Consider the following 25,991-nt stretch of genomic DNA (forward strand, 5'->3'; position numbering starts at 1 on the left):
AGGCTTGGCAAGTACTTTTAAATGCCAAGTCGAAGTGGCAGTGAAACTGCACACACAGGCCTTGCAATGGCAGGCCTGAGACAAGGTTAAGGGGCTACGGAGGTGGGTGGCACAACCAGTGCTGCAGGCCCAATAGTAGCATTTAATCTACATGCCCTAGGCACATGTAGTGCACTCTACTAGGGACTTACAGGTAAATTAAATAGTCAATCATGGATAAACCAATCAATAGTACAATTTACACAGAGAGCATATGCACTTTAGCACTGGTTAGCAGTGGTAAAGTGCTCAGAGGTCAAAAGCCAACAACAACAGGTCAGAATAAAATAGGAGGAAGGAGGCAAAAAGTTTGGGGATGTCCCTGTCAAAAAGCCAGGTCCAACATTTGCCTTTACCTTATTTTCTATCACATTAACTCAATTGTTACATGTATTGTACATACACGAGTCATATATTGTGAGATACATCTTCCCGCGATCTCGTATTAAAATAAAATAGAGCATTTAATGAACAATATAGAGGCATTTTTAACACTATATAATTATTGTTTGTGTTGGCTTTTTTCTTGTCATTTCAGGTGTTAAGATGGATTTGGTACTAAACTACGCTGATCACTACTTTTTCACGCCATATATGTATCCAGAATTCTGGCCAGAGGATGAACCATTTCGACAGATTCTTGGACTTCTTGTCTTGACAAACTTAGGCGCCCTCGTCATTTACCTCTTGTTTGGCAGTTTGAGCTATTATTTTATTTTTGATCACTCGTTGATGAAGCATCCGCAGTTTTTGGAGGTAAAGCGTCATTCTGTTCATGTAAAACAAATATTAACAAGTGTGTTACAATCACTGCATGGTAAATTCTACAATGTTTAGTAGCATGTTAGGATTCTCCTCCAGCCATGGCCACTGAACTTCTGCGACAAGAAAGCACCAAATCACACGCAAGGGTTTACTATTATTATTAGTTATGTGAGATAATACGGCACATTTTTCAAAGGATTACGTAATTATTTTGACATTTTTTCACATGTTAATACTGTCTAGGCAAAAAATTAACTTAATTACTATCAATTTAGCAACCACATACAGAAATAAGCAACTGAAAGATGACCAGGGAAAGGGTCCTCCACTGCGTATGCACGCATGTTGCCATGCTTTTAGTAACATGTGATCTGTGCGAGCTAGAAACATTTTTTTAACTTCTGCAGATCATGCAGCAGATGATAGATTATCTGGAAAATACAGCAAATCCATAATTATACAAAAAAAATTCCAGTGGCCTGTCTACAGCTAAGCCTTCCTCTGATTTAATGTGGGTGTCTAACTACTTTTGAATTTTTTCCCACCATAGTTATCATCCCCCTTGCATGTGTGTTAGTTTTAAGCACACTTATTTATCTGCGCGATCTTCATACTACATTTTCAACATATGTTTTAAAATTCCAATATCATACCAGTGGGTCTTCAAGTCAAAAGCATCCTTGTTATCTTCGTAATATGAAGAATTTTAAATCCACTTTAGTTTCGTAGCCAATAAATGTTCATGAACATGGATGGTTCTCTGTATTGAAACTGCCATTAAACATACACAATAAATAATACAAAAAAAAATGAGGATTTGGAAGGGAAAATTAGTACTGACCAAACAATAATTAAACCCTCAAACATTAGACTATGGTGATCAACCAGCAGATCTAAACAACTTTTTTAGGCCAAGACCAAAGGTGGTTTGCACCACGGCCAAGAAGGAAAAAAAGCATTTGGTATGGAAATCAACAAACCCCAGGACAAAAGCAAACAGTAGTACGATTGGTAGAGCCTGACTCAACGTTAACTACCATCGAGTTGGAATAAACATTTCCTATATTTAATCTTTCACATCACCATCTCACGGAAATGGAAGCTTCAGTATTGAGCTCTGGGTTATCATTCGTGCCCACTCACTGAAATGGCCCCTTTGAAACTAGGGTAGAGTTTTACTGATTCTTCAGATCCATCCGATTAAATCATTTTTTTCTACAATTGAATGAATCCTGTTTTTGATCATGTAGGGCTACAAGACGCATCTACTCCCCCTCCCCTCCTGAGTAACCAAATTGTGTCTACGGACATTATAACCTTTGAAAATGCAGCCTTACCCGAAATAGACCTGTTATTAAAAAAAGCTAAATTTTACAGACATAATTTGACAAGAGATCAAAAATTTGCCCTTCAGGCTTTACAGACTATCAATGACATTGTCATGGAACCTGCTGATAAAGGTGGAGGAATTGTTGTACTGGGCAAAACCAAATGCATCGAGGAAGTATAGTAAGTGTGTATCTCACTTGAATACACGGGCACCTACAAAAACTACCAGTGTACTTTTATTAGTAACAGTACTATTTCCAGGGAATGTCTTTTTAAATATTGCAGTACTATGGTTCTCTTAGTCTTACTCCCCAGTCCATTTACAGTCAAGGTTTTCACTTTTAAAGTGTTTTGGGGCAATGAGCCCCTCCCTCCACCCTCCCTTAGAGCGGTATCAGGTCTACGTGCCACCCCTACTCTCTAAGAAGTAACATCAAATGTTTGCACCTTGTAGCTGGCTCTCACATTGAGCACTAATCGGGGTCTGCATCACCCTGCGACTAAAACGAAGAACGGTTAAGCAGAACTCAAACTGGAACAAACGATAACTCAACACTCCCCACTGAGCCCCCCTGCAAAGCAGGCTGTAAACTGCCCACCACCCCAAAATGCAGAGTGTTTGTCATGCCATCAACAACTTAACATTAACAAGAACATGGCTTGAGGACACTTGTAAAGAAATCAGTTGGCAATCATTACATCCCTCAGTATAACAAATTCTGTGTCATTGCCACGCAGTGGGATAGCAGTTGTGTCAACACTTACAGTCAAACATTGTGACGGTTCCATGGTCCCACTGTGCAGATCCGGAGCACCATATGTTACTCACAGCCCACCACCTCACAGTTACTGCAAGCCAGGGTCTCCACCACAGTGGTCCACCCGTGAGGAGCACCGGCCGTCTGAGATTCTTTTCTACTTCGTGGTGCCCTGATTCCGATTCTTTGAGGCTCGCCAGCCCTCCATCCAGTCCCATGTCTCAGGCATCTCAAAGTGCCAGGTCTTACTCTTAGAGTCTGATGGGGAAGAGCATCATGTTCTGCTTTTTGGAGAGCTTTCGTGACATCCATGAAATTGTGTCATTGCACCTGCAAAGTAAAGTATTGAAAAAAAATGGATTGTTGCATTTTCAAACAGTCGACCTCCCTTCATCCGAGCCTCCTGCAGAATCTCATCTCAATCCCAGGGGTTGAACTTCCTTGTGATGATGGTTCTCAGTGTTGCGTTCGACTTTGCTGCCAGACGGAGGCGAGGCCGGGGATTTTGTATAGAAGCGGGAGAGGTTCTTTGGTTTGAGTTGTTTGGTAATAAGCTCCTCCAAGAAGGGCTCAACGATTGGTCCCTCCCTTTTCTCCGGTACCCCCACCCACTGGATGTTATAGCGTCTGCCTCTCCCCTCCTGATCCTCCAGCTTGGTCACCATCAGTCCATCTTCTCTCACCAGGTGTTGGACCTTCACTTCGAGGGATGTCGTGACTACTTAAAGGAAGGCAATGTTGGTTTCTGCTGTGGACACTTTCTCAGACATTTTCTCACAAACTGCCTGAAGAAGAGCAACGTCAATTGTGACAGCGTCAAGTTTTGGTTCTATTGTGCCTTTCAAGTCCTTTATAGACACAATTTTTTCTCACAAGGAGGGGTCTCTGCCGGGTGCATCCTCGCTCTCCTCCAGAATATCTACAGGCCCTCCAGCCACTATGTGTTTATCCATTTTGTTGAGTTGCATGGGGCGTGCACCATGGCCCCCCACGATGATGGAAGAAGCTGTTCCACGATGCCTCTCGTCACCACTTTCAGTGCAAGTAGTGCAATCTGGTCCACAACTGCGTCAAGCTTCCTTTTACCACCCCAGTTGCCTGTCAGTCGCCTAGGGCTGAGGGATCACGGCTGCAAAAAAAGTCAGTGCTGCTCGCAAGGCAACCAAACATCCACTAGTTGTAATCAAGCCAGGTGTGCCCAGTCCCGGACCCTCCCCCAGTTGCCTCCACAAATAACTACCTTTCAGTTTTCTCTAGGACAATTTTTCCCTCCACCGGACCAGTTTTATGATGGTTTGGGGGTCAGCCCCAAATGCACCACGATCGTCTCAGTCACCAGTATTTACAGCCCCTGCATATGTCTGTTCTGAGGGCCTCCTGAGTCTGCAACACACAGGATTCGCAATAGGACCCACATGTGCATTGCCGTCTCTCCTCTCTTCCGGGACTGTGTGGTGGCATGGCCTCTGTGGGGTCTAGGCCCCAGGGCAAGTGCCATTAACTTGTACCATCTGGGGCCCGCTCACTTGGCCTTCCTCGATTACCGCTGTGCAGGCCCAGCCCTTCACTGCCTCCAGACCCAGATTGAAGGACAGCTTCAGATCTCTCAGGCTCACGGGGCCCCCCCAAAGTATATTTTGTGCCCTTGACATCAGGGTTCGCCTTTCAGGGCTGCTGGGCATGGATATTTGAGCAGCTAAGAGATAATATTGATCATGGTATTGGTTGCAGCCATGTTCATATTTGGTGTTTCTCCTGAATCAGTATCTGCTCCTCCAAGACCACGTGACACAATTCTTAAAGGGGAAACTGTCCCACATGGATCATAAACAGTGTGCACTTTTCATTCCATTCTAGCTTCTTATCTTCCATGGTATTGAAAATGTTGTTTAATGTTTTAATTTTTTTCAGAATCAAGTTCAACGTGAAATCAAGTTCGCTCTTCAGTCCATGCCTTGGATCAGCATTCCTACAGTCGCCCTTTTCTTCGCTGAGGTCAGAGGGTATAGCAGACTTTATGACAACATTGATGACTCACCATATGGTATGACATTTTCCAGCTGAGCTATTTTTGATCAGTTCCGTAATTCTGACTTTCTATTCATTTTAATTCCTGTTTTAGTTTTTTTCTTTGAGGCTTATGACAAGAAAAACATCCACATGCATTGCAGTTCTTGGTGAAAGTAGATGCCTAATTTTTACTGTGAATAAAATGCATTTGTGTAGAGCTGCAATTAATGATGAGCTGCAGTATTGTCCTTAGCATTCTTTACTTTTTGCCTGTCCTCTGGTATATTTGTATTTAATTTGATCATTTGTAAAGCACACTTTTTATTTGCAACAGTCATTGCAATGCAGACCAAAATTGCCACCAGATCAAAACATGAAGGGTTGAGATTTAAGAAAGTTTTTTTTAGAAGAGTCATATCTTCATACTTTTACAAAGAAGTAAATATTGAGTATCAAACAGGTATTTGGTGTGAGCTGTGGAGTAGCTGCTAACCCTGCCTTGGGCTTAGACATCCCTGATAACCATAATCTCAAATGTCAAAAATACAGTGTCACAAGAAAAAAGTTAATGGGTTCAAATAACTCTTTGCCTGATTTAGAGTTTGGTCGACGGGTTACTCTGCCACAAATGTGAAGGAGTTTATAGAATCGTAATACGGCAGACGGGATATACGGCAGACGGGATATCCATCACATTTGTGACAGAGTAACCCTATCCGCCAAACTCTAAGCCAGGTCCTTAGTTTCCTTTCTGCATTTTCACTTCTTGGACTTCGTGGGCCACTAAACATAGGAGCTAAGAGTGGGACAAGGTTGGTTAATTATGTGATGTCATAAGACGTTAAAGGGTGCTTGATATCTTTTTTGCTACCCATGTCTTTTTGTTGAATTGACATCCATACTTCCACTAGTTACAAGAAGAGTACTCAGATTATTGAGTCATGGCAAAAGCTATCAGAATAGCACAGTTTAGCACTCTGGGGCTATTTGTCCAGTGCAGCTATGGATTAGGAACCCTGGTTTTGCAGTATGCACCACTTCCTCGAGTTACTCGACTGCAGGGATCCACTGTATTTTTAAAAAATTTTAGTACCCACTATACACACTGAGGTCTTGTATTTTTAAAGGTACTGAAGAGCTAAAGAGGAGCTCTGTGGTCTGGAAGCATGCAGAAAGTGGGCCTTCCTTTTTACAGGAGACTACTGTCCATATCTTGTTGAGAGGTACTTAGCAGTTGTGGTAGCCTACCTGTGTTTGAATCTCTGGTACTAGACAGCCATTTTTATTACCCTGGTAGTGATCAAGCAGCCTACTGGCTTTGCTCTCCAAAGTTCCACTAAAGTTACTTGACTAGATCCTTTGCTGAAATTCCGACTATATGGTACATATGCTAGGAGCATCAAGTAGCTAATATTATTCTAAATCTATATTGCATGCAAATATTTGGTTTTGAGGTCAGTGGGATCAATTTTGGATTTCCTCTCGGAAAGCATGTCACAATATGGAGGTTGGGTAACTGCTTGAAAGACCAGAACTGTTTATCTCTGGCATTCCTGAAGCTTTTGTGAGGCTCTAGACAATAAAGTGTTGACAGGGTGGAGACAGCAGCCAGTATAAATGCTGCATTAACCTATCTACTGTGGTCGGTCTGTTCGTTCCTGACCACTCCCATTTGGATAGGTGGCAGGTGTGGGGAGTTCAAGACAGTGGTCTCCTTTATAAGATCTTGATGGACTGTTTTATCATTCACTGCCCATTGTCTCTCCTAGAAGTGCTACTCCAAAAGGCTGATGGCATTGTGGTGCAAGGAGTTCACTCCTATTTGTCCTCTAGTTTTGTGTGCTCTCACAGGAGACAGCTGAAGACAAAGACTAAGGACCTGATTTAGATCTTGCCCGAGGAGAGAGAGAGAATGTTTATTTTATTAGTTAATTAAATCCATAAAAGTAATCCTTCAACATAAAATTTGACAGAACCATGTTAATACACTGACACATATAAATTACATACATTTACAAAACTGGGAGGAGCTAAATACATTCTACAAATTTTGAATTACTCCTGCTTGACTCTGGTTACTGGTGCAAGACTTCATAGCGGTCTAGCTGTGTGACCAGCGTTGTTACCAAAATACCTTTCTTTCTTTGATGTGTTTACTCAGAGTAGATGGATTTTGTCTCTATTTGTGCCCTCCCTATCACAGGCTTGTTTCAGCAGATGTTATTTTACTGGAATAGATTTACAAAAATGTAACCAATCTAATATTCAATGTGGTGTTTTGTGGATTGAATGCTTTAATTAGTGCTTGTCTACAGGATCTAATCCCTAAGCCATTTCGTTTTTTTCAGTAAGCATTTTCTTTCTTCAGTGAGGGCTGGGCAAATGCAGACCACATGCACCGTTTCCTACCGCCAGATTACAAAGGCGGCACTCATGCATGCCCGCTCGTGGCTCCTTCTTCCAGTATGGCATGAGGTCTGGCGTTGGAACTTCACCCAGCCTGAGCCTTAGAAAGCATTGCTTAATTTTCTGTGACTATGGGGCAGCCATAAGTGATGATTCTTTGAAAGTTTTATACAATTTGAGAATCAACCAGCCATGCGACCTTTTGGTCAGAGTCTCCCTGTCTCTTAACCAGCTATGTAGTTTACTTGACTTATTGCCTGCTTTGTTATAAGCCGGCATGGGAAGCGACTGATCCCATACCTCACGTAGGTTCAAGAGGCTTATACTCTTTTCCAGATACCTTTTTGTAGTTTCCATTCCCTCTTTCTAAGGTGATTTCCTGCCAGACTAGATTGGCTAAGGACCCTTTTTAGGCGCTACTCAGTTTGTAACAACATTTGATGAATGCCACAGGGCGAGCCAGTGACTGCTTAACCAACATAAATTCTAGTCTGACCTGGGCTGCGGAGGCATGCCTTGGTAACCGAAAGACACGCTTGTACTTCTTTATCAAAAACGTATCCAAGAGAGCTACCTCCATAACCCTCATTATTTCTGCCCCATATGAGAGTGTTGGCAATCATTTTGCTCTCATTATGGCTGTCAAGGGAATGGGATGTATCCTCGTTTAACTTTGCAGACAGATCCGCTATATACAGTTTAAAGAGTGTTGGGGCCAATACACAGCCTTGTTTAACACCAACCGCCCTGGATAGATGTGAGCCTCCCCCTAGTTTTACCTTCACCCATGTATCATAATAAATCATTTCGATAGCTTTTAAAATAGAGACTGGTAGCCCCCAAAGCTGTAGTTTAGCCCACAGTTTAGTATGGGGGACATAATCAAAGGCAGCTTTAAAGTCAACAAAACACAGATAGGTGGGAGTCCTGGTTGCTTTTGGTCTGTTGGTAATAAGTCCCAGTGCCATGACGTTTGTTAGTGTTCCTTGATGTTTAGTAAAACCGCTTTGATTGAATGGCAGAATGTTTTTGTCTGTAATCCAAGTCTCTAGGTGGTTTAACACACAAGATGAAAAATACTTAAGATCGACATCTAGGAGAGCTATAAGTCTGTAATTACGTGGAGAAGCCGGGTTCCCTCCTTTGTAGCTGGGGTGAATTATTGAGCCTCTCCAGGTTGTCGGGACAATTTGCGTTGTGAGCACACCATTGAACATCGCTGCCAGGAACTTGGCCCATCTTTCTGTTTCCTGTTTAAACAGTGCCTGTGGTAAACCATGAGGCCCAGGAGCACAATCAGTTTGCGACTTCCCAATGATATTTATTAATTCCGATGCTGAAAGTTTCAGGCTTTCTACAACCTCAGGTTCCTAGATTTTCAAAAACCTCTAGGTTTGCAGCACGATTTCAGTGTCCAACTCCTTTAGATTCGACTTTAAATGGCACACCCATGCTTCCTCTGATATATTTGCATTATTAGCTGCCATTGGACCTTGTCCATTGTATTAATGATTTTCCAGAATCTTTTGGAATCAGATGATTTAGATGCATAATGTAATTTGGCCCAGAGCGTCTCCTGCTGATGTTTTTTAAAGGACCATAATTCGCCTTTTAATAGTTTTCTTTGCTCTCGCAAGGCAGCCAATAGTGATCCATTGTCTGGGAATTTATGCATTTGCCTTAGTAGTTTACCTAGAGTTGCTGTCCTTCTCCGAACAGGCTGTGGTAGATGTAAACGTTTTTGGTGGATCAATTGTGCTCCGTTCCTCGTGTTTTCTACGGTGTCTTTATTAATATTGTCGATGGCAAAGTTCTCCCAGACCGTTGTCAAATTCGCCCTGCACGTGGTCATTGATTCTAGCCTTAGTAGAGCCCCTTCCGCTTGGCATTCAATGGTATCAGATGACCATTTAAGTCGTTTTGGGTTTTCTGTGCCAATTACCCTTTCTAGGGCTACCGCTTTCTCTGGCTTGTATGGTGATGAACAGATCCCGATTACCTGTGGTGTGTGATCACTTTCGGTCCAAAATGCTGAAGTTACTCCCTAATGTATACAGGGCGGGAGTTACCAGTGTATAGTCAAGGTGGGAGACTGTTTTCCCAGAGGATCTTGTCCATGCTGGTGGGATGTCCGGCAACTTTCGAACATTTAATCCAAAAAGGCCTACAGCTTCACAGGTGCGTATAAAACTCTCACCTAATTTGTCTTTCCTGCTTTTTGTTGGGAGGGTTTGGGCGGGCACTGTTGCCACTGTTTGGATGTGATTTTCACCAGGAATGTGGAATAGGTTGAGGTTGAAATCACCCGATAATAGCTAATATGCCGATTGTACCGTACTTTTCATCCTTATCAGTTGGTTTAATAACTTACTTACTTCAATTGTTTTGGTTTTTGGATTGATGTGTATATATTGACTAAGATCAGTGGTTCCTGTATATTCTTTCCCCATCCATCAAGCCTGACTAGTTGAAAGGGTAGATCTTCCTCCTTGTGTTCTGAGATCTGTGCTAGGATGCTCGTGCTAATATATATCACTAGGTCTCCCTTTGGACGGCAGAGCCTGTTCGTTTTTGTGGCTGGACTGAGATATTCTATAAATCCTACTAATGGTATTGATTCCATCTCCCAGGATTTCTGTAGGAGTATAATATCAAAGGCGCTAAAAACACTTTGTTACCGCTGGATCCTCCATTTTTGTTCCACGAGCAGATGTTCAATATGCCTTGTGGGGATGATTCTTCAGCTGTTCAGCTTTTACCCATCGCTCCTGGGGGAGGAGCCGTTGCTACCCATTCCCTTTCGTGGTGGGATCTCTGACCTCGAACCAGTCTTTTCCTGCCTTCTTCTTTCCATATTTGGACTTTCAACGGGCATTTGGGAAGTCTTCTCTCGCTAATCGTTTCTTCAGAGGCTTTGCTGTAAGGGGTGGCTGCACATGCTCCATGCAAGACGGACCAATTGCCTTTGGGCGTTTCCAGATGTTGAGAGTCTGATAGTGGGGGTGGATATCATTCGCCTTTGTAGATGACCACCTCAATACCCCAGGCTTTCAAAAGGTCCCTTCTCTCCACAATCTGTTTGGGTAGGACCGGCTCTGCAAAGATACTAAGCGTTGGGTCCGTGTGTTGGCTCCCTCTGATTTGGATAAATTTAATTGCAGCGATCTCATCCAAGGCCATGTGCTGTAGATCCGGGAGTGCCTTTGAGTCTTAGAATAGTAGAGCGATTGAGAACGTCTGTGGAGGATCTTGAGGTGAATTCCGGAACCCAGAGCAGCTGGAGGTTTGGTTCATCATTTTGGGTACCTGCTTGAGGGGCCTGGATTTGCTCTGCGTGCTCGATATGTTCCATGTAGACCACTTCACCCAGCCTTGTGCCATGGACATTACTCTTGCTGCTTGAATTTGCCTGTGATGGTTGTCTTAAATTGTCTGAGCATAGTGGTTTTTGACTTTGTGCTCTGCTGATCCCTTTGGGGACTTGTACAATTGTCCGTATGTTTGCCAAGTACAACGGGGACCTCAACGGGGACTTTGTTAGCTGGAAGACACCTATTGGGTCAGAAGGGGTCTTTACTCCAGCTTTTGTGTTGGTGCTAGTACTTGCTGGAACGTGGATATCGCTGTTTTGCCTTCCACTTCGTGCCAGGTGCTCCTGACTTTGTTCATTTAAAAAAATTTCAGAGGTTTTTTAAATGGATAGTTGGAGTGATTGTGCAGACCTCCTTCCTTTTCTTGCCCGTTTACGTTCCCTTTTCGATAGAACCCGTGTTGAAGGTTTCTCAGAGTTCCCAGGTTTGGCGGTAGCTTGCAACGAAAAGTGATTCTCCATAATTTCCATTCTGAAGCTTGCTGAAGCATTACTTTCTGCCTGAATTATTTTCTCTCTTATGGTTGACGGTGAGGTTGTTTGAGGGGAGCGGAGCCTCTCCTCTTGTTTTTGCACAAATGGGGCAGATGTTAACATGGTAGAGAGAGGAGTTGTGTGTGTGTGTGTTCATCATTCCGGGTGGAGCTGATTTCTTTTAGTATTTCTTCTAGGATTTGCGGCAGTTGAGACAATTTATCTACCACCTCCTTGCAGGAGCAAATGGTAAAGTCATTGAGTTGTTTAGCTTGTGCCCTTGTTATTAAGGCGTTTAACTCTTCCAGCTTGCTGTCGATACCGGAGACAAATACTGCCATTGTATTTAACAAGTGTACTTGGATATCCATTTTATTTGAGTGAAACTGCAGAGCCATAACCGTTGCTTGCATTGAGTTTAGGATTTCAGCCCGCATGTCATCTGCCCTTATAACATCCGGGGGTCGTGGTTGTGATTGTGGTTGCAAGTTGGATTTGTAATCCCCACTTAGGGTACCTTCAGTTTTAGTTGCTTTATGGGCATGGTTCTGAGCGACTATTGCTAGTTCTTCTTTGGGTGGTCTAGTTGGACAACCCTGTTCTGTATTCCAGAGCTCTAATTACTCACTTTCACATCCAAACATTGGGAAGGAATGTAGTTTGGGGCTTGGGCACAGGGGGCCGCCTTGTTGGGTGTTTTGTTCTAGGCTTTCTGCAGTTGCTACCATCTCTGAGTCCAGAATCGATTGGTTTACTGAGCTCTATGTTCGACGGAACTTGGCAGGATCTGAGCTGGTGCTCTTTATGGTTTTCTCTTGCCCGAGAGTGAGGGATGCTCCTAGTGCGTGAGTGCGGGGCACTTGAGCTGTGTGCGGGCATCTAATTTCCGAGGCTGCTTTCTCATGATCACTATTGCTGGCGAAAGAAGGACGGGGACAGGTGAATTCACTCTAGGACTCTCTCCAAAACATCCTTGTGTTTGCAAATCGATAATGGGTGATAGGCCACCCCCTATGGATTGTTTGCTTGGTGCCGGTGATCTAGTCCTTTTTCTGGCACCATAAGTTGTTACAGCAGCAAAGTAGTCCGTTATCTTGCGGTGATTGGGTGGAGGGCTCCCAACTTCCCGAGCGTCCGGTTCGCCCCAGTTTGTTTCTTCCATGCTAGAGAATTGTTCAACCGGCCCCCTGCCTGAGCCATTGAGTGGGGAGAGTCTCCTGCATGGAATGGGGTGATCTAAGTCACTGCTTGCTCTCCTTTTTACTCGTACTCCATCCGTAGCCGTTTCTCTTTTCCTTTTCCTCTTTGTTTGATTTGTGGGTTGACTGGTGGCATTACTAAGTGATTTACCTGATCTCATGCTCCTTCCCCTGATTGGTCAATCTGTTTGCTAGTTTACTAGTGGGTGGTTGGTCTACTCGAAGAGACCTTCAGAAGGCTTTCAGTTGGGAGTGTTTTTTAATAGGCAATGGGAGTGTTCGCTCGCTCTTTTTCTCGCAGTGAAGAGTTGCCCAGGAGTACACTCCCAACTACTGCTGACTGGCGCAACCTCCTTATTGGAATTGCTTGATTTCTCCTTGCGTTGTTGAGGGACAGGCAGGAATAGAACCGCCTGTGAGCTTCCGGTATTGATGCTCTCAGGGGTTAGCCGGGCTGCCTCTCACCGCTTCGGTTCCTGGTGGGGTTGAGTTGAGTTGAATTGTGACCGTAGTTTGTGGTTTGTACGTGATCCGTCAGTGGGCTTGTTTGTCTAGATTAAGCTCCGGCTCCTCTGCTCGCTGATGCTGCTCACTGAGCTGGCACACTTCTACACACACTTCCACGCTCTGCTCTGTAGTTGCACTACCTCAGGCTGAGTGCCGAGGGACCAGTGCAGTCCAGGGTTGCTGTGCCTGCACAAGCCAAGTGGGCAGCCCTAGAAGTAGTGAGGCCCTGGTCTGGGTCCAGGTTAGGTAGGACCGAGCAGGGTTAGGGCTGGGGCAGGCATTGCAGGAGGTTGCAGGTGAACAGACAGTGTTTTGATGTTCTGGAGCCCAGAGTGTTGATCTTTCCCCACCTGCAGCTTGCCTACTTCCGAGAGTACCTGTGGTGCTGGGGGCCTGCTGAGGGCAGGCGACTTGGCTCGGAGCCTTGAGCTTTTATAGCGAGGGCTTGGCGCTTCGGCGTAACTGTCCCTCCAAGTTGCCCCCCAGCTTGATGGAGCTGGGAGGATCTTAAGATGAGCGCCCCCCGCAAGCCGCACCTGTGGTTGGGCCGCTTCCTCAGGGGTCCGCGGGGGGTGCAGGGGGCCACTTGCCTTGGAATGTTGCTGCCGCCGCTAGCAGTTTGGCCAAGGAGAATACTCCATCACAAATGTGACGGATATCCTGTCCACCATATTACGATCCTGTTATTTCCTTTTGGGATCATAATACGGCAGACGGAATATCCGTCACGTTTGTGATGGAGAATTCCACCCGTCGAGATCTAAATCAGGCCCTGGGTCTATTCTGGAGAGAAGGGATAGACAAATTGAGGGAGCTACCTCAAAATGGTTCCAGAACAATGACAGTGGAATGAACGTTCCTGGTCTGGGAATAATCCATATAAGAGAGCTTGAAAATTTCTCATATTGTTCTGAGATTTCTCGCTGACCGAAGAGGTGACACTATGCAGAGTGTCAGGAAAATTCTTGATATCTAATGTCGTGATCGTCAGGGCAGCGGGCATTCCTGAAGGAGCATACCTGTGGTGATCTGAAAGAGGAAAAGGCCAGCAGAGTGAACTTACTAGAGTGGCATCAGAGAAACCTACTTGCGTAATCAAGTTGATTCATAGTGTTAATACTGCTTGTGGTCATGCCTAACCAGTACAGTAGTCCAATAAGGAGGTTTCCCTGCAGTCCCCTGTTTAAGCCTGCCTCGCTGTGCTGCAGATCCCAAGTGTGACTGCTGTCCATATATTCATCCCTGACCAGGAGGAGATGTCACAGAAGCTGACCTGAGTGCTGGAGTGAGTCTCTTCCTTTCCATCTAACATGTTAAACTAACAAAAACAATTTGGCTGCTTTGTGTAGTCATTCTCATGCTATTTCCTCAAGACTGTGAGGAATGCTGGTACTTCTCATGACATCTGAACCACTCGAGCCAGCAAGAGACTCACCAGTGGCTGGTGGGAAGGCTCTTGTCACCATTTCGGTCAGAGGTTTGGGTTTGAGCTTGACTTGCACCACTGGAGAATGCCGCCAAACTAGAAATTTGCACTACTAGCAGTGGTGGCCAGTAAATTTAGGAGGGAGGGGGCGGGACACACAAACTCACTCATTTATCCACACACACACACACAAACCCCCCCCCCCCACATCCATTCACAGCACTCATGATTAAATATTGCAAACATACATGCACGCACGCACCAAACATTTCTTTTAAAAAACACACACTTACCTTCGGCTCTGCCTCACTGGTCCCAGGAGGGTTGGGATTTCTCTCTTCTTCACTGGCTAACCTAAGGTCAGCCAATGAGGGAAGGCAGCAGTCCGAACTTCGTCACAGACAGTGAGACGTCTGACCCCATCCCACTCTGTGATGTGGAGTCACTGATTGACTCTCGGCCCTGGGCACTTCAGGGCTTAAACCTGAAGTGCCAGGTCGGAGTCAATGGGCGACGCTTCCCCATGTCACCGAGGGGGAATGCTTCGAGGCACCTTTGCTGAGCTGAGTAGGTCATGCCTATAGGAGCAGTGACCGCTTCGGCCCAGCAAAGTTCAGCTCAGGCAGCTAGGAGCCTGCGCAAATCATGCACGTCTAGCTCCTAGCTGCCTGATCTGAAAATGAAGAGTGTCTGCCAGGCTGACCTTTGCTCAGCCTGACAGACACTCTTCTTGAGGGGCAAAAGGTGGGGGTGGCCCCAGTGGGCGAGCCGCAGCTGACTACTAGATGAATTGTGAATTTGCTGTAGCACATTTTTAAAACCCTGTTAAATCTTCGCATATTTTATTCCTGCTGTATTACTTAGTTGGTATACTAAAGTACTTTCCTGTTTTTTCATAAAGCTAGAGCAGTGGGCTCGAGAGTGATGGTTCAGTTTTATTACGTGATTTTGGAGTTCCAACTTTCCACCCTACAATACTTCCTCTGAACCCAAGGGCTGAGCTGCTGTTTATCCTGAAAGTTAATTAGTTACTTGGTGCTCAGTTTTTAGTAACCAGAGCCAGAACATCTGTGGTAAAAGGCCTTAACAACCTCAATTGCACTGTCCCAAGACTCCAAGAACAGTTTTGACAATAGTTTTGACAGCAATTATGACACTTCTGAAAGAAATGTTTTTTTGCTTGCCATTATAGCTTTCAATGACTTGTACCCTCTTCCTGTTTAAAAAGCAACCAGCTCTTCTTCCCCAAATATGCGGGAGAATTAATAGATAGCTGTTATGTATGTTTTAAATGAATTAAGATGACTTATGAGGTGAAGAGCATTCTGGGGGTGGTATAACTTTCTTCACTAAAGTGGCAGAGCCCAAGTTATGTCTATTGGGCCTTTGTGTGTTGACTTTAATCTTAAATATTTTTTGTTGTAAATACTTGTTGAAGGCTTGGAAACTTTCATAAATAAAGTACAGATAGTAACGACTGAGACATATGATTAAAAGTGCATACCTTTTACTTTTCAAACAGAATGTGTGACAGCATTCTCCTGAATCTAAGAACTGTGGCTGAAATATTACACTTTTGCTACCTCTTTTAGTACGAATACGTACATCTGTCACTGTTTCTACTGACTGAATTGATGGATATGATTAATATCAGTAACGTCCCTCCACAATCAGATACTGTTTTCTACACTGACTGTGGTTTGTTATCCTATATTGCGCCCCCAAATGATTAGGCTAGGTATGGTTTGATTGCCTTGGTTATGTCACATCCCACAACATTCTATGTACTTTGTAGGCTAATTGATAGTTGCTATGTGCAAGCCTGTCTTGGACGAGGTATCTCTTCTCTCAATCACTACAGAGATTTTGTTTTGATCAATATGTGTTGCTTCCTACTAGAATTCTTTAATTCAGTTTAACGGGTGCCTAAGTGTGTCTGAAGTATTAAGTAGGTATAATTATTGATTTTGTTTTTCAGGGTTTTCTAGGTCCTCAAAAGTCATAACCTCAAAACGGACAAAGCTTACACTTTGTATATCTCATGTAAACCAAAACAATGGCAAGATTTAACATTAAGGCCCCTATCACGAGTGTGCCAGATTGTCGTACAGGGATTTAGGAAAGGGGAGGGAGTGTGGGAAGGAGTATGCACTCCGATTCCAGCTCGTATCCCTGCACCATAGCTCAGCAAATACAAGTTCCCAGGAATAGTCACAAGGACCCAGCAATACTTTGTCCAATACTAGGTTTTTTCTCCTTCTTCGGGAGGGGGGGGGGTGCATTGAATGACACAACAGGCACAAGAAGTCAGCAGGAGGACTTGTGTTCATCAGGGGGCGTGGTGCTGCACTTCAGAGAGTCAGATGCAGGCCAGGGGAGCATTTCCTGCTCCTTCTGGTGGTATTGCATTTGTCAGATGGTGTCCTAAGTGTGCTCCTACCCGCACACCCACCCCTGTGTCAATGCATCATTTTTCACTTGGTGTACATCAGCTCCGGGTGAAACTGGACTTTGAATGCTTGCATCCATAGAGATCGATCTTCTTGTATTGGCCTAGAGGTATATCCACCCAGAGTTAATGTCAAGGAAGGCTACCGATAATAACTCGTAAAATGGTTATTAACAAACATACTATGTTATAGGAGCAGGGGGCATTACTTTGAACTCTGAAAAATGTTTGAAAATAACTGTTGAAATAAAATGAATGGTCAAAGTATTCCTTGACCATCCAGTGTAGGGGTGCAGGGGATCCACGTCCAAAGATATTCTTTGTTGCACCCAAGAAGACCAGCTCAACATACGTACATCTCTTGAAGAAGCAGATCTTATTTTTATGTTTCAGGCATTAGGAGGGTCACAGTACCAGGCATCTCTTTTCAACTCGGCTCTGAATTGTGAAAAATAATTTCTTATAATTCTCTTAAATTGTTGTGGCCCTAACTCGCCAGTCCATTGAGATAATTCTGGAAATCTAACTACACCACTTCTAGGTCCATTCCAAGTCCTCCTAAATACTACTACTACAACAAACCTATAATGTTACATATAGGCATGATGCAATGTGTTAGAAAAAAGAAATATACAATAATATGGAAAAGAAGGTTGCAATAGTTGTAAATTGGAAATAAAAACATCAAAAGTAAATGAATACTGATATAAGATTTTGGAAGGTCTAGGCCACGGTTATCCCAGACCTGTAGTAGGGTATCGCATATTCAGGGACACCTCAGTCCCACAGATGCTAACATCAAACATTGTACTGTGGCTTTATTTCTGATGTGTGGAGTAGATTCGTAAATGTTGATTAAGGTTTAGTCACATGTAGTTAAAGGCAACCCTTCATTACACAATTTGTAATAAATACCAAATGTGTAAATGTTTTCTTTATCGTATACATTGATGGCTGTTGTAATCACACAAACTTTACACTATAATTTGTGTTAGGAAACAACAGCGACAAAGAGGGACTGCTGTAAGATGTTTTGTTCATTAGAGCAAACTGCACATTAGGGCAAATGCTGTATGTCGGACTCAAATACATACTTGTGAATACTTGGATTGTAAATAAACTAATGCCAACAAGAGTGCTTATAATCAGGCTGTTTGATAATATCTTTTTAGGCTGGTTTGGGGCCATTTCAAGCATGTTCTCCTTTCTCTTCTTCACCGATATGTGCATCTATTGGATTCATCGGTTTCTTCACCACAAGCTCGTTTACAAGGTACTGTGGGTATAGCTTATTTTTAATAAATGGAACGGCTTTGTAAGGAGGATCAGCAAGAAAAGATACACGATAAGACAAAGCCTTCATTGTTTCTCATTAACTAAACACATGAAATAGACTATATGCTTCTGACTTCCGTCTTTGTCACATTGTAGGCTGTTCCTTTTTGAAGAGAGTTCCATTAACTTTGAACTGAGGGTTCGTTGCCCCTCAGTACTGTTAAATGTGTCCTTACCATAGGTGAAATGTTCTACTGGTATGTTTCAGACAGTTTTTGCCTTATTCACCATTACTTTGGTTGTGACTGGCTAAAATACTGGTAATGATCAGGTGAAGTAAGCCTGAATTAAAGAAGGAGTTACATGTGAACAGCTTGATAATCTTGTTTTTCATCCCACAAATGGTTAAAATCAATAAACACATTTTAGGAAAACAAATCTGGGAGGAGATGGGGGGCATACATGCTTGCTTAGAACCAGTGTTTGGAACACTAAACCATTATTCTCATTGGCAGCACTAGGAAACACTAAACTATTAACTCATTGTTATTTTGAGCTCTGTTTGCACATAATATGTTCGGCTTACAGAAGCCCGACAACCATTTCCAACATCCAGCAAGAAAAATAAAAATTACCGTTTCAGCAGAAGCAACGTGAAACAGCTGATGCAATATTGAGCACACAAACTTTCAGATATCTTGCATAAAATAATGAAAGAAAAAAACTCATGTTAATTCTGTGGCCTTATTTTCAGACTGCATACATTTGTTCTTATAGGACAATATACTTAACACCATCCAGTGCTCATAAACAGACTGTATTAAAACTTCATCAAGGTGTATAATGTGTGTCAACATTATCAGGCACTTAAAAGGCATGCCTACACGTGACTAGAAGGGGGTCCCTACATGCCCCTTGCTGTTGATTTTCCAACCGGGACTACTAGGGCCACTGCTGACCAAGTGGTGCTCAGCTGTTCCTCGTGCTGGTTTACAACATTTATTTATTGCCTCAGAGCCTGCCTAGATATTATGCAAACCTGAATGTCTGCTGTCTATCTCAAACTCAACATAATAAAAATAGAATGTCTCTTTATCAATAGAAACACATACCAACCCAGGATGTAAGCATTGTGCAAAAGACTGAACCTTCCTGTCCTCTCCTTTCCCTCATCCTGTTTCTAGAGCCTTGACACTGATCTATCCTTAAATGATATTTTAAAGAATCGGAACCAAAGTGCATAGTTACACACATAAACCTCCTGCTTAGAATCAGTGAAGTATTTCTGCCAGCAACTTTGATGTAAAAACAGTGCTTAATTTGTAAATGAAAACTTGCTGGTGCCCAAATCCCTCCTTTTAAACACGCAGCTGCTGTAATTTAATGTGGAAACACGGAATACTGAGGTTAATCCTGAAGTCATCTAGGGCCTATTCAATCCATATAAAGCCACTCCCTGCCCCTTCAGCTCACTCTAGTAGCTTTCTACTTTCTCCCTTTGTGATGCTTTTTCGTTTTTCTCTTCCTCCGTCATTCCCACATGTGTCTTTTGCTCACAGTAAATGCTTGAGGTAGAAGAATAAGTCCTGGCCCTCAATAATAAGTGCCGGTGCTCAGCACCGGAAACAACAACCACAAATTAAGCACTGTGTAAAAATCCAAGTTTTTTTTTTCATGTCTCACATAGATGAAGGCAACAGATTGCTGACCAGACTCCGGCCTTCACTCAGAACATACTAAAAGCTATCCCACAGGCCATCTATCCAAACATCTCTTGGAACTCATAATGTTCAAATTAAGCAGTAAAGTCTTTGACACATTCAGACTAAACAATCTTGTTAATACAATTCACACCCTGCACTATGCAAAGTGTCTGTATTAAAAAACTGAAATCCAAAACATTTGAGAAGGAAGGAGGCCAACTCTGCATATACCCCGAGCCAAACTAACAGTTTAGCTCATACTCCTTAGACAATCTTCTGCATCTTCCTGCTACTTACCATCTGGCTCGCCCCCCCTCGTATTTTTATTCATATTTTCGCACAAAATGTGTGTTGGTTCCACTTTTTTCCAAGCCATGTAAGGTCCAAACATGCACCGCATAACAAAATAGGACCTGATTTAGAGCTTGGCGGATGGGTTTACACTGTCACAAGCGTGAGGATATCCCTTCCGCCGTATTAGGATCCCATTATATCCTATGTGAATCATAAAATGGAGAACTGGATATCCGTCTCATTTGTGAAGGAGTAACAGGACCATCAAACTCCAAATCAGGCCCTTAATCATGCCCTATACTGCTGTTGCTATGTAAAATGCTAATTTATGCTAAATTGAGTAGTTGGGAACTCCATCCATTAGTGCTGCACTCTCCATACCAGTTTACCTCTATTATCACAAACTACAGTCTACGTAAAATTAATTAGGGAGCAACTACACAGAATGTGCTTTTTATTGTCAAGAATTCACAAATGCATTACACATTATAGCAATCTTAAATTTATTAAAATAGATTTTCAGTAATTAACAAATTTTTATTGACATTTACGTATGCTCCATTCAAATATTTTACAATAATCTCCAAAAGCTTAATCGAATATTATTAAATAATCTCCATATCCCTCCATCCATTTTTTGTTATGCTGTCCACTACTTCATACAAGAAAAATGTGCTCTGTCAACAGTGATTGGTTATTATTTAGCCACCTAGCCAACACATATTTTGTGTTCTTCTTTGTCACGTCTGATTATTTTGGAGTCTGTCAAATGTTTTGCATGTGTTTCTGGTGACACTCCCACCTTTTTTATTTTTGTCTGCTTTGACCTTATTTCATTACATTTCATTCATACCCCTGTTACAGCTTCTTCTAACATTGTACGACATCTTTAAAAGATCTTTCTTTCTCATTTAATGTTTAAAAAAAGAACTAACAATGGCTGTATCATGGGCAGGGGCAGCTGATTACGTTGGGCTAAGGGTCTCCACCCATTCACCTTATTTCCTGCAGCATCTACATGCTAATTTTGTAATTACTATTGTAATGATCACAATAGTAATTACTAAATTAGTTCTGTCAGTCACTCTTTGACCCTTACTTGAGCATGGATGAGGCAGCCAGGCAATTTTCACAGACACATACACTAGTGTACATTTGCTTTCCTTCGCAGCATTTGCCGGGCTATGCCACAGCTTAACTTGTTCCAGCCATAGCCTGTCGTTCTACAGAACGCATGTGTGACATCCCTAGATTGTCCTGCTGTGAGCATTGCTCTCTAAAGTTGCCACAGGAATGGTAACAAAGTAAGGACTGAGAAAGATAAAAAGAAGGAATCTCACCAGGAACACATGCAAGACATTTGCAAAGTGAAAAAAGAATGTTAAGAGGATGAACTGAGGTTTCTGCAATATCTCAAGAGACATACCTTCTGGTAAATTCATATATCCGTAAGTACTGTGTAGTTGTTGTGTAAACGAAGAGCTTCTTTTTGTTTGTTAGTTGCAAGAAGTGAGGAAATTTAGCCCCACTGAGGAGCAAGCTGGATTACATCAAAACTTGCAGTCTGTTTTAGATATAGGCCGATGGCCCGTGGGTCTGCCATGGGGATGTAGTAATTACTCCATCCCCATTGTGAATAGGCCACCCACCTAATTTTAAATGACCCCCAAGCAGGTTGTCATTTATACAGTCATTGGTAAGAACCGCCGCCACATCGGTTCCTGTCTCTGGATTTGTCTGTTTGCTACGGGCTGCATCAGAAGAAACTCAGCCCAGTAGTAAACAGTATTCTTTTTTCTTCTATGGTGAGGGGGGCTTTATAATGGTTTTACTCTTCCTTATTGCCAGACGGCAAGAAGCAGTAAAACAGGCCTGATTTATATATTGGCGGAGAGGGTACTCCATCGCCATGGCGATATAATGGTCGCTAGCCAAACTTAATTGCAGGCGGATCTTAAGTCAGGTCTCCACCATGTCCAAACTTCTTTGACTGCCCTGGAGAGTTAGGCTCATTGGTGAAATGGCTATGTGTAGTCATTTTCTACTAAACCTGGCGGTAAGGAACAGTAAACCATTAAAATGCTCCCCCCGGCCATGGGAAAGCCTCTCATGGTAAAAGGTGGATTACTTTTTATCTTTTCAAAAAAGAAAATCCCATTACTGGATTTTCTTTTTGAAAAGCAAAAATGTAATACTATTTGCTACTGGGCTGTTTCCTCCTGATGTAGCCCTGTACAATTAGTAAAATGCATTTACAGGGCAATGACGGTGGTTCCTGCCAATGCCTTTTTAAGTGACTGCCTGCATTATTGCCAATCTTTATAGGTAGAGGAGCTAATAGTGTTATTGATCATATTATGATTTCTGACAACTTGGCCATTTTACATTAGGATTTGCAGTTGTTCTGATCTATTTAAGTGATCACAGTATAGTTAAAGTTGAGGTCGACCTGAGTGCAATCCGGAAGAAACCTATGCCTATATTGAGCAATCTGGGCATTGCCAGACCAAATGGAGCTTGCATCAACGGGACTTGGATTGATCCTAATAAATATCTTCCCAATTTAATGTCACAGAATATGGGAAAGTTGTATACTCGTCTGATGGATAACATCAGCCCCGGGAGGGAATTGCCTTGTTTAAAGCTATTTGCACCATAATCGATTCAAAGCTGGTCAAACATTGTCAGCACATGAAACATCACTGTAAGAAGTAGGGATACTGGTTAAGAGGGGTGTGAAACACTACTAAAATAGCGACTACAATCCTTGTCAGGTAGAAGTCACAAGCAAACCCCAAATTAACCTGTACCCAGTCCTCTGGTAGCTTGGCATAGAGTAGTCAGGCTTAACTTGGAGACAATGTGTAAAGTATTGTGCAGTACTTCAAACAGTAATAAAGTGAAAACACAACAGAAGAAAAATCCCCCACCAGTGTAGAGTTTAATGAACAACTTGACACCAAAATGACAAACAACCAATCAGTAGAACCTGGGATATGGACTTTTTAGAAATGTATGTGAAAAAGCACCTAAAAGCACAAACCGACACTCGTTATCTGGTTGTACGAGACTGGGAGAAAGTCACAAGCTCAGGCCGACTGCGAATCCAGTGGCACAGTGAGCACGGAACCCACGTCTGGGCATTCAAGCTAGCCTGGCTATTGAAGGGTGATGCCCTGAAACCGATCCTAGGATGCTTGTTTCCGGTCCAGGGAGGACCTGCCTTGGCAGTTCGGGCTGGACTGTTCCTATTGGGAACTGGGTCAAGACTGATTTGTACAATGGCTGGGTCCAAACTGGAGTGGCATGCTGAGCAAAAAAACTATGGGTTAAACCCAGATCTTTGTGACTGGGGGTGAATGTTTGCATTGTTCAGCATTCTATCCATCATATGTTCTTTTTGCACTTTTAGAAAGTTCACATTTTCATCTCCTAAACATTTGTGCCTCTGTCAGTGAATTTGGTTACATGACTGTAAATGGCTCTGATGTTGGGGGTTTGTGTAATCCCCCCCAGACAGTGAGACAATAAGAAACTAGGTGCGGACAGGATGGACCAGCCGGCTAGGATGGCTGCGAGCAGAGCTGTACCCTACCCCACTTATACTACTAAGAGCTTGCCTTCAGTATACACAAAGGATACTGACACCAGCCTTTTGCCACCCTACCTTGTCAACTTTTCTTCAATACATTTTCTAAGTCCAAAGTTAAGCAGAGCCCAGGCCAGATCAACCCTTCTAACCAACCTAAGCAATCTGCCTTAACGTTGGTCTTTCCCTAGTAGTCCATGACCAGATACCCGCAGTTTGGCACTCTGATCTCTTAGGCAACTTTTACACCAAATGCTTTACAAATTCATAACTCCGGTTATAATGATTGGACTTAATTTGTTTTGGTGTCATGTTATTTATTAAATCTTGCTCTTTTTTTCTAAATTGGTTTGAGATTTTTTGTGGCATGTGTTTTCCCTTAATTACTCTTTATGTGCTGCATAAATTATGTATACAGAACTTCTAAGTTAAGCCTGGCTACATTTGTGCTAAATTACCAGAGTGTTAAGCACAGGTTAAATTAGTGACTTTTGTGGTTCAACCTGACAAGAACTGTGGTTGTTGCTTGACTAGGGGTTCCACCCCTCAACCCATAACCCAATTTCTTCCAGGCTTTGATTACTGATTGCTTGTCCTTTGATCAACCTTATAAAATCACATGGTGAGAGTTTATTTCATCCAACCAAAACAGTCTTGGGATAAGTCTAGGTATCACAAAAGGCAGTATTACTCCTATTTTAAGTAATTCTGCACTTAAAATCAAACTGAAAGGGCTGGTGAGTGTGCCTGAGGAAAAATGTGAAATGGCTGTTAATAGATTTGCAGCCCATGTGCTAATTCCTTCACAAGAAGGCCTTCCGTTTTATCTCATGTATGTCCTAAACAGTCACTACCACTTTATTTTAACTTGTTTCTGACTAGGCATTGTACACTTTAGAGTAGCACATCCTAAATCAGGGCATATATATTACATAAATATTCATTTGACTTGACTAAGAAATTTACATGATACAAAGGCACATTGGCGAAGAGATACTTGTCTTAGGAGCTGTGGAGAAGTAAAGGGGGTGATGAGATTATTTGCCAAGAAAACTAAACTTAAAACAATAAATTGGGAAAGTGGCCTAAAGGGGAGTCGGCACTTGGCATGTGTTAATGGCAGTTAATGAGGAACTGATGGGCTAAATATCTGTGGTGCTACAACCATCTCACCATAGTTTTGGAGTGGATGAGAAGAAAAACGTTTTCATATTTTATTTTAAGCCAGATACATAAAGGGCATGAATTTGTTCTTGTTCTGGACCATATTCTTGACAGACAGATCAAAAGTACCTCCGGCCCATCACAGACCAATGATAGTACTATATAAATAACGGAATTTAAAAGACCACTGGAGACCTAAGGGCTGATATAGATCTTGGGGGAAGAGAATACTCCGTCACAAACATGACAAAGTATCCGGTCTGCCGTAATATGATCCCATTATAACCTATGGAGATTGTAATACAGCAAATAGGATATCCGTCACGTTTGTGACAGAGTATTCCATCCGCTGAAATCTAAATCGGGCCCCAAGTCATCCAAGGGGAGAATAATTTACTTTGTATCCTAATGATTCCTTTATTGTCTATCTTTTGGTGGATGTGTTGTTCTCCAAAGAGTGGACTATCTGTTATTGAACCAATATTTGTATAAGAATCACAATTGATGCATTGTAAATCATGGAAACTAAATGGTGACAATCCTACTGACCAGAGGTACATTTCACTAATTGAGAAAGCCCATTTATTCTATTTTATTGAGAGTTAAGAGAGCATCGCTAACTGTGAAACTTTCCGTGAGATCAAGCAAGTCAGCATATGTGGCAGTTTCATAAAATGTCTTCCCGTGTAAACAACAGCAAGGGCAGAGCAAGACTATCACTTTGGGAAACATGTTCAAAATATGAGCAAAAGCTTACATTAATACCAATATCCGAGAGTCCTACATGAGGTTAAAATCCACAAATATGACTGTAATTACCTTCCAATAATGCTGCGTACCTGGTACTGTTGATGATAGGTAAATTTCTGGTTGAGACCAATAAAGCTGGTTGCCTTTTAGCTATCTATTTAAAAAAAATAAAAAAAAAATCTTATGGATAGTCTGTCACGTGTAAGGCATCCCTCCAACAATGATATAGCTCCACCCAGCTTAGAATAAGGGCCTTAGAGTTGAGACACCACCACCAATGAAACAAACCAAAAAGAAATGTTTAGAGTTGTGCATTGATCTTAATTCCCCTACAATGGTGGAAAATATTATATATTAATATCTGGAATGTCTTTCTCTAGCAGCCCTCTTTTCCATAGAGAGAGAAATGCTTGAAGAGGGCCTGATTGTGGGCTTGAAAATACAGAAAGAAATTGCTGAAATACCAACAGAAAAAGGATCGAGC

General features: G+C 42.6%; 1 protein-coding gene across 1 annotated transcript in view; it reads left to right on the forward strand.

The window, feature by feature from the left end:
• Positions 1 to 25,991, forward strand: part of SC5D (sterol-C5-desaturase) — a 51,728-nt gene that overhangs the window by 12,052 nt on the left and 13,685 nt on the right. The window contains exons 2-4 of the mRNA XM_069225023.1: positions 578 to 795; positions 4,803 to 4,935; positions 17,905 to 18,005. Coding sequence (XP_069081124.1) covers positions 586 to 795; positions 4,803 to 4,935; positions 17,905 to 18,005 — 444 coding nt within the window. The 5' untranslated portion in view covers positions 578 to 585. The remainder of the gene's footprint in view (positions 1 to 577; positions 796 to 4,802; positions 4,936 to 17,904; positions 18,006 to 25,991) is intronic.

The sequence above is a fragment of the Pleurodeles waltl genome, chromosome 3_1, assembly GCF_031143425.1.
Source record: "Pleurodeles waltl isolate 20211129_DDA chromosome 3_1, aPleWal1.hap1.20221129, whole genome shotgun sequence".
NCBI classification, from domain to species: Eukaryota; Metazoa; Chordata; class Amphibia; order Caudata; family Salamandridae; genus Pleurodeles; species Pleurodeles waltl.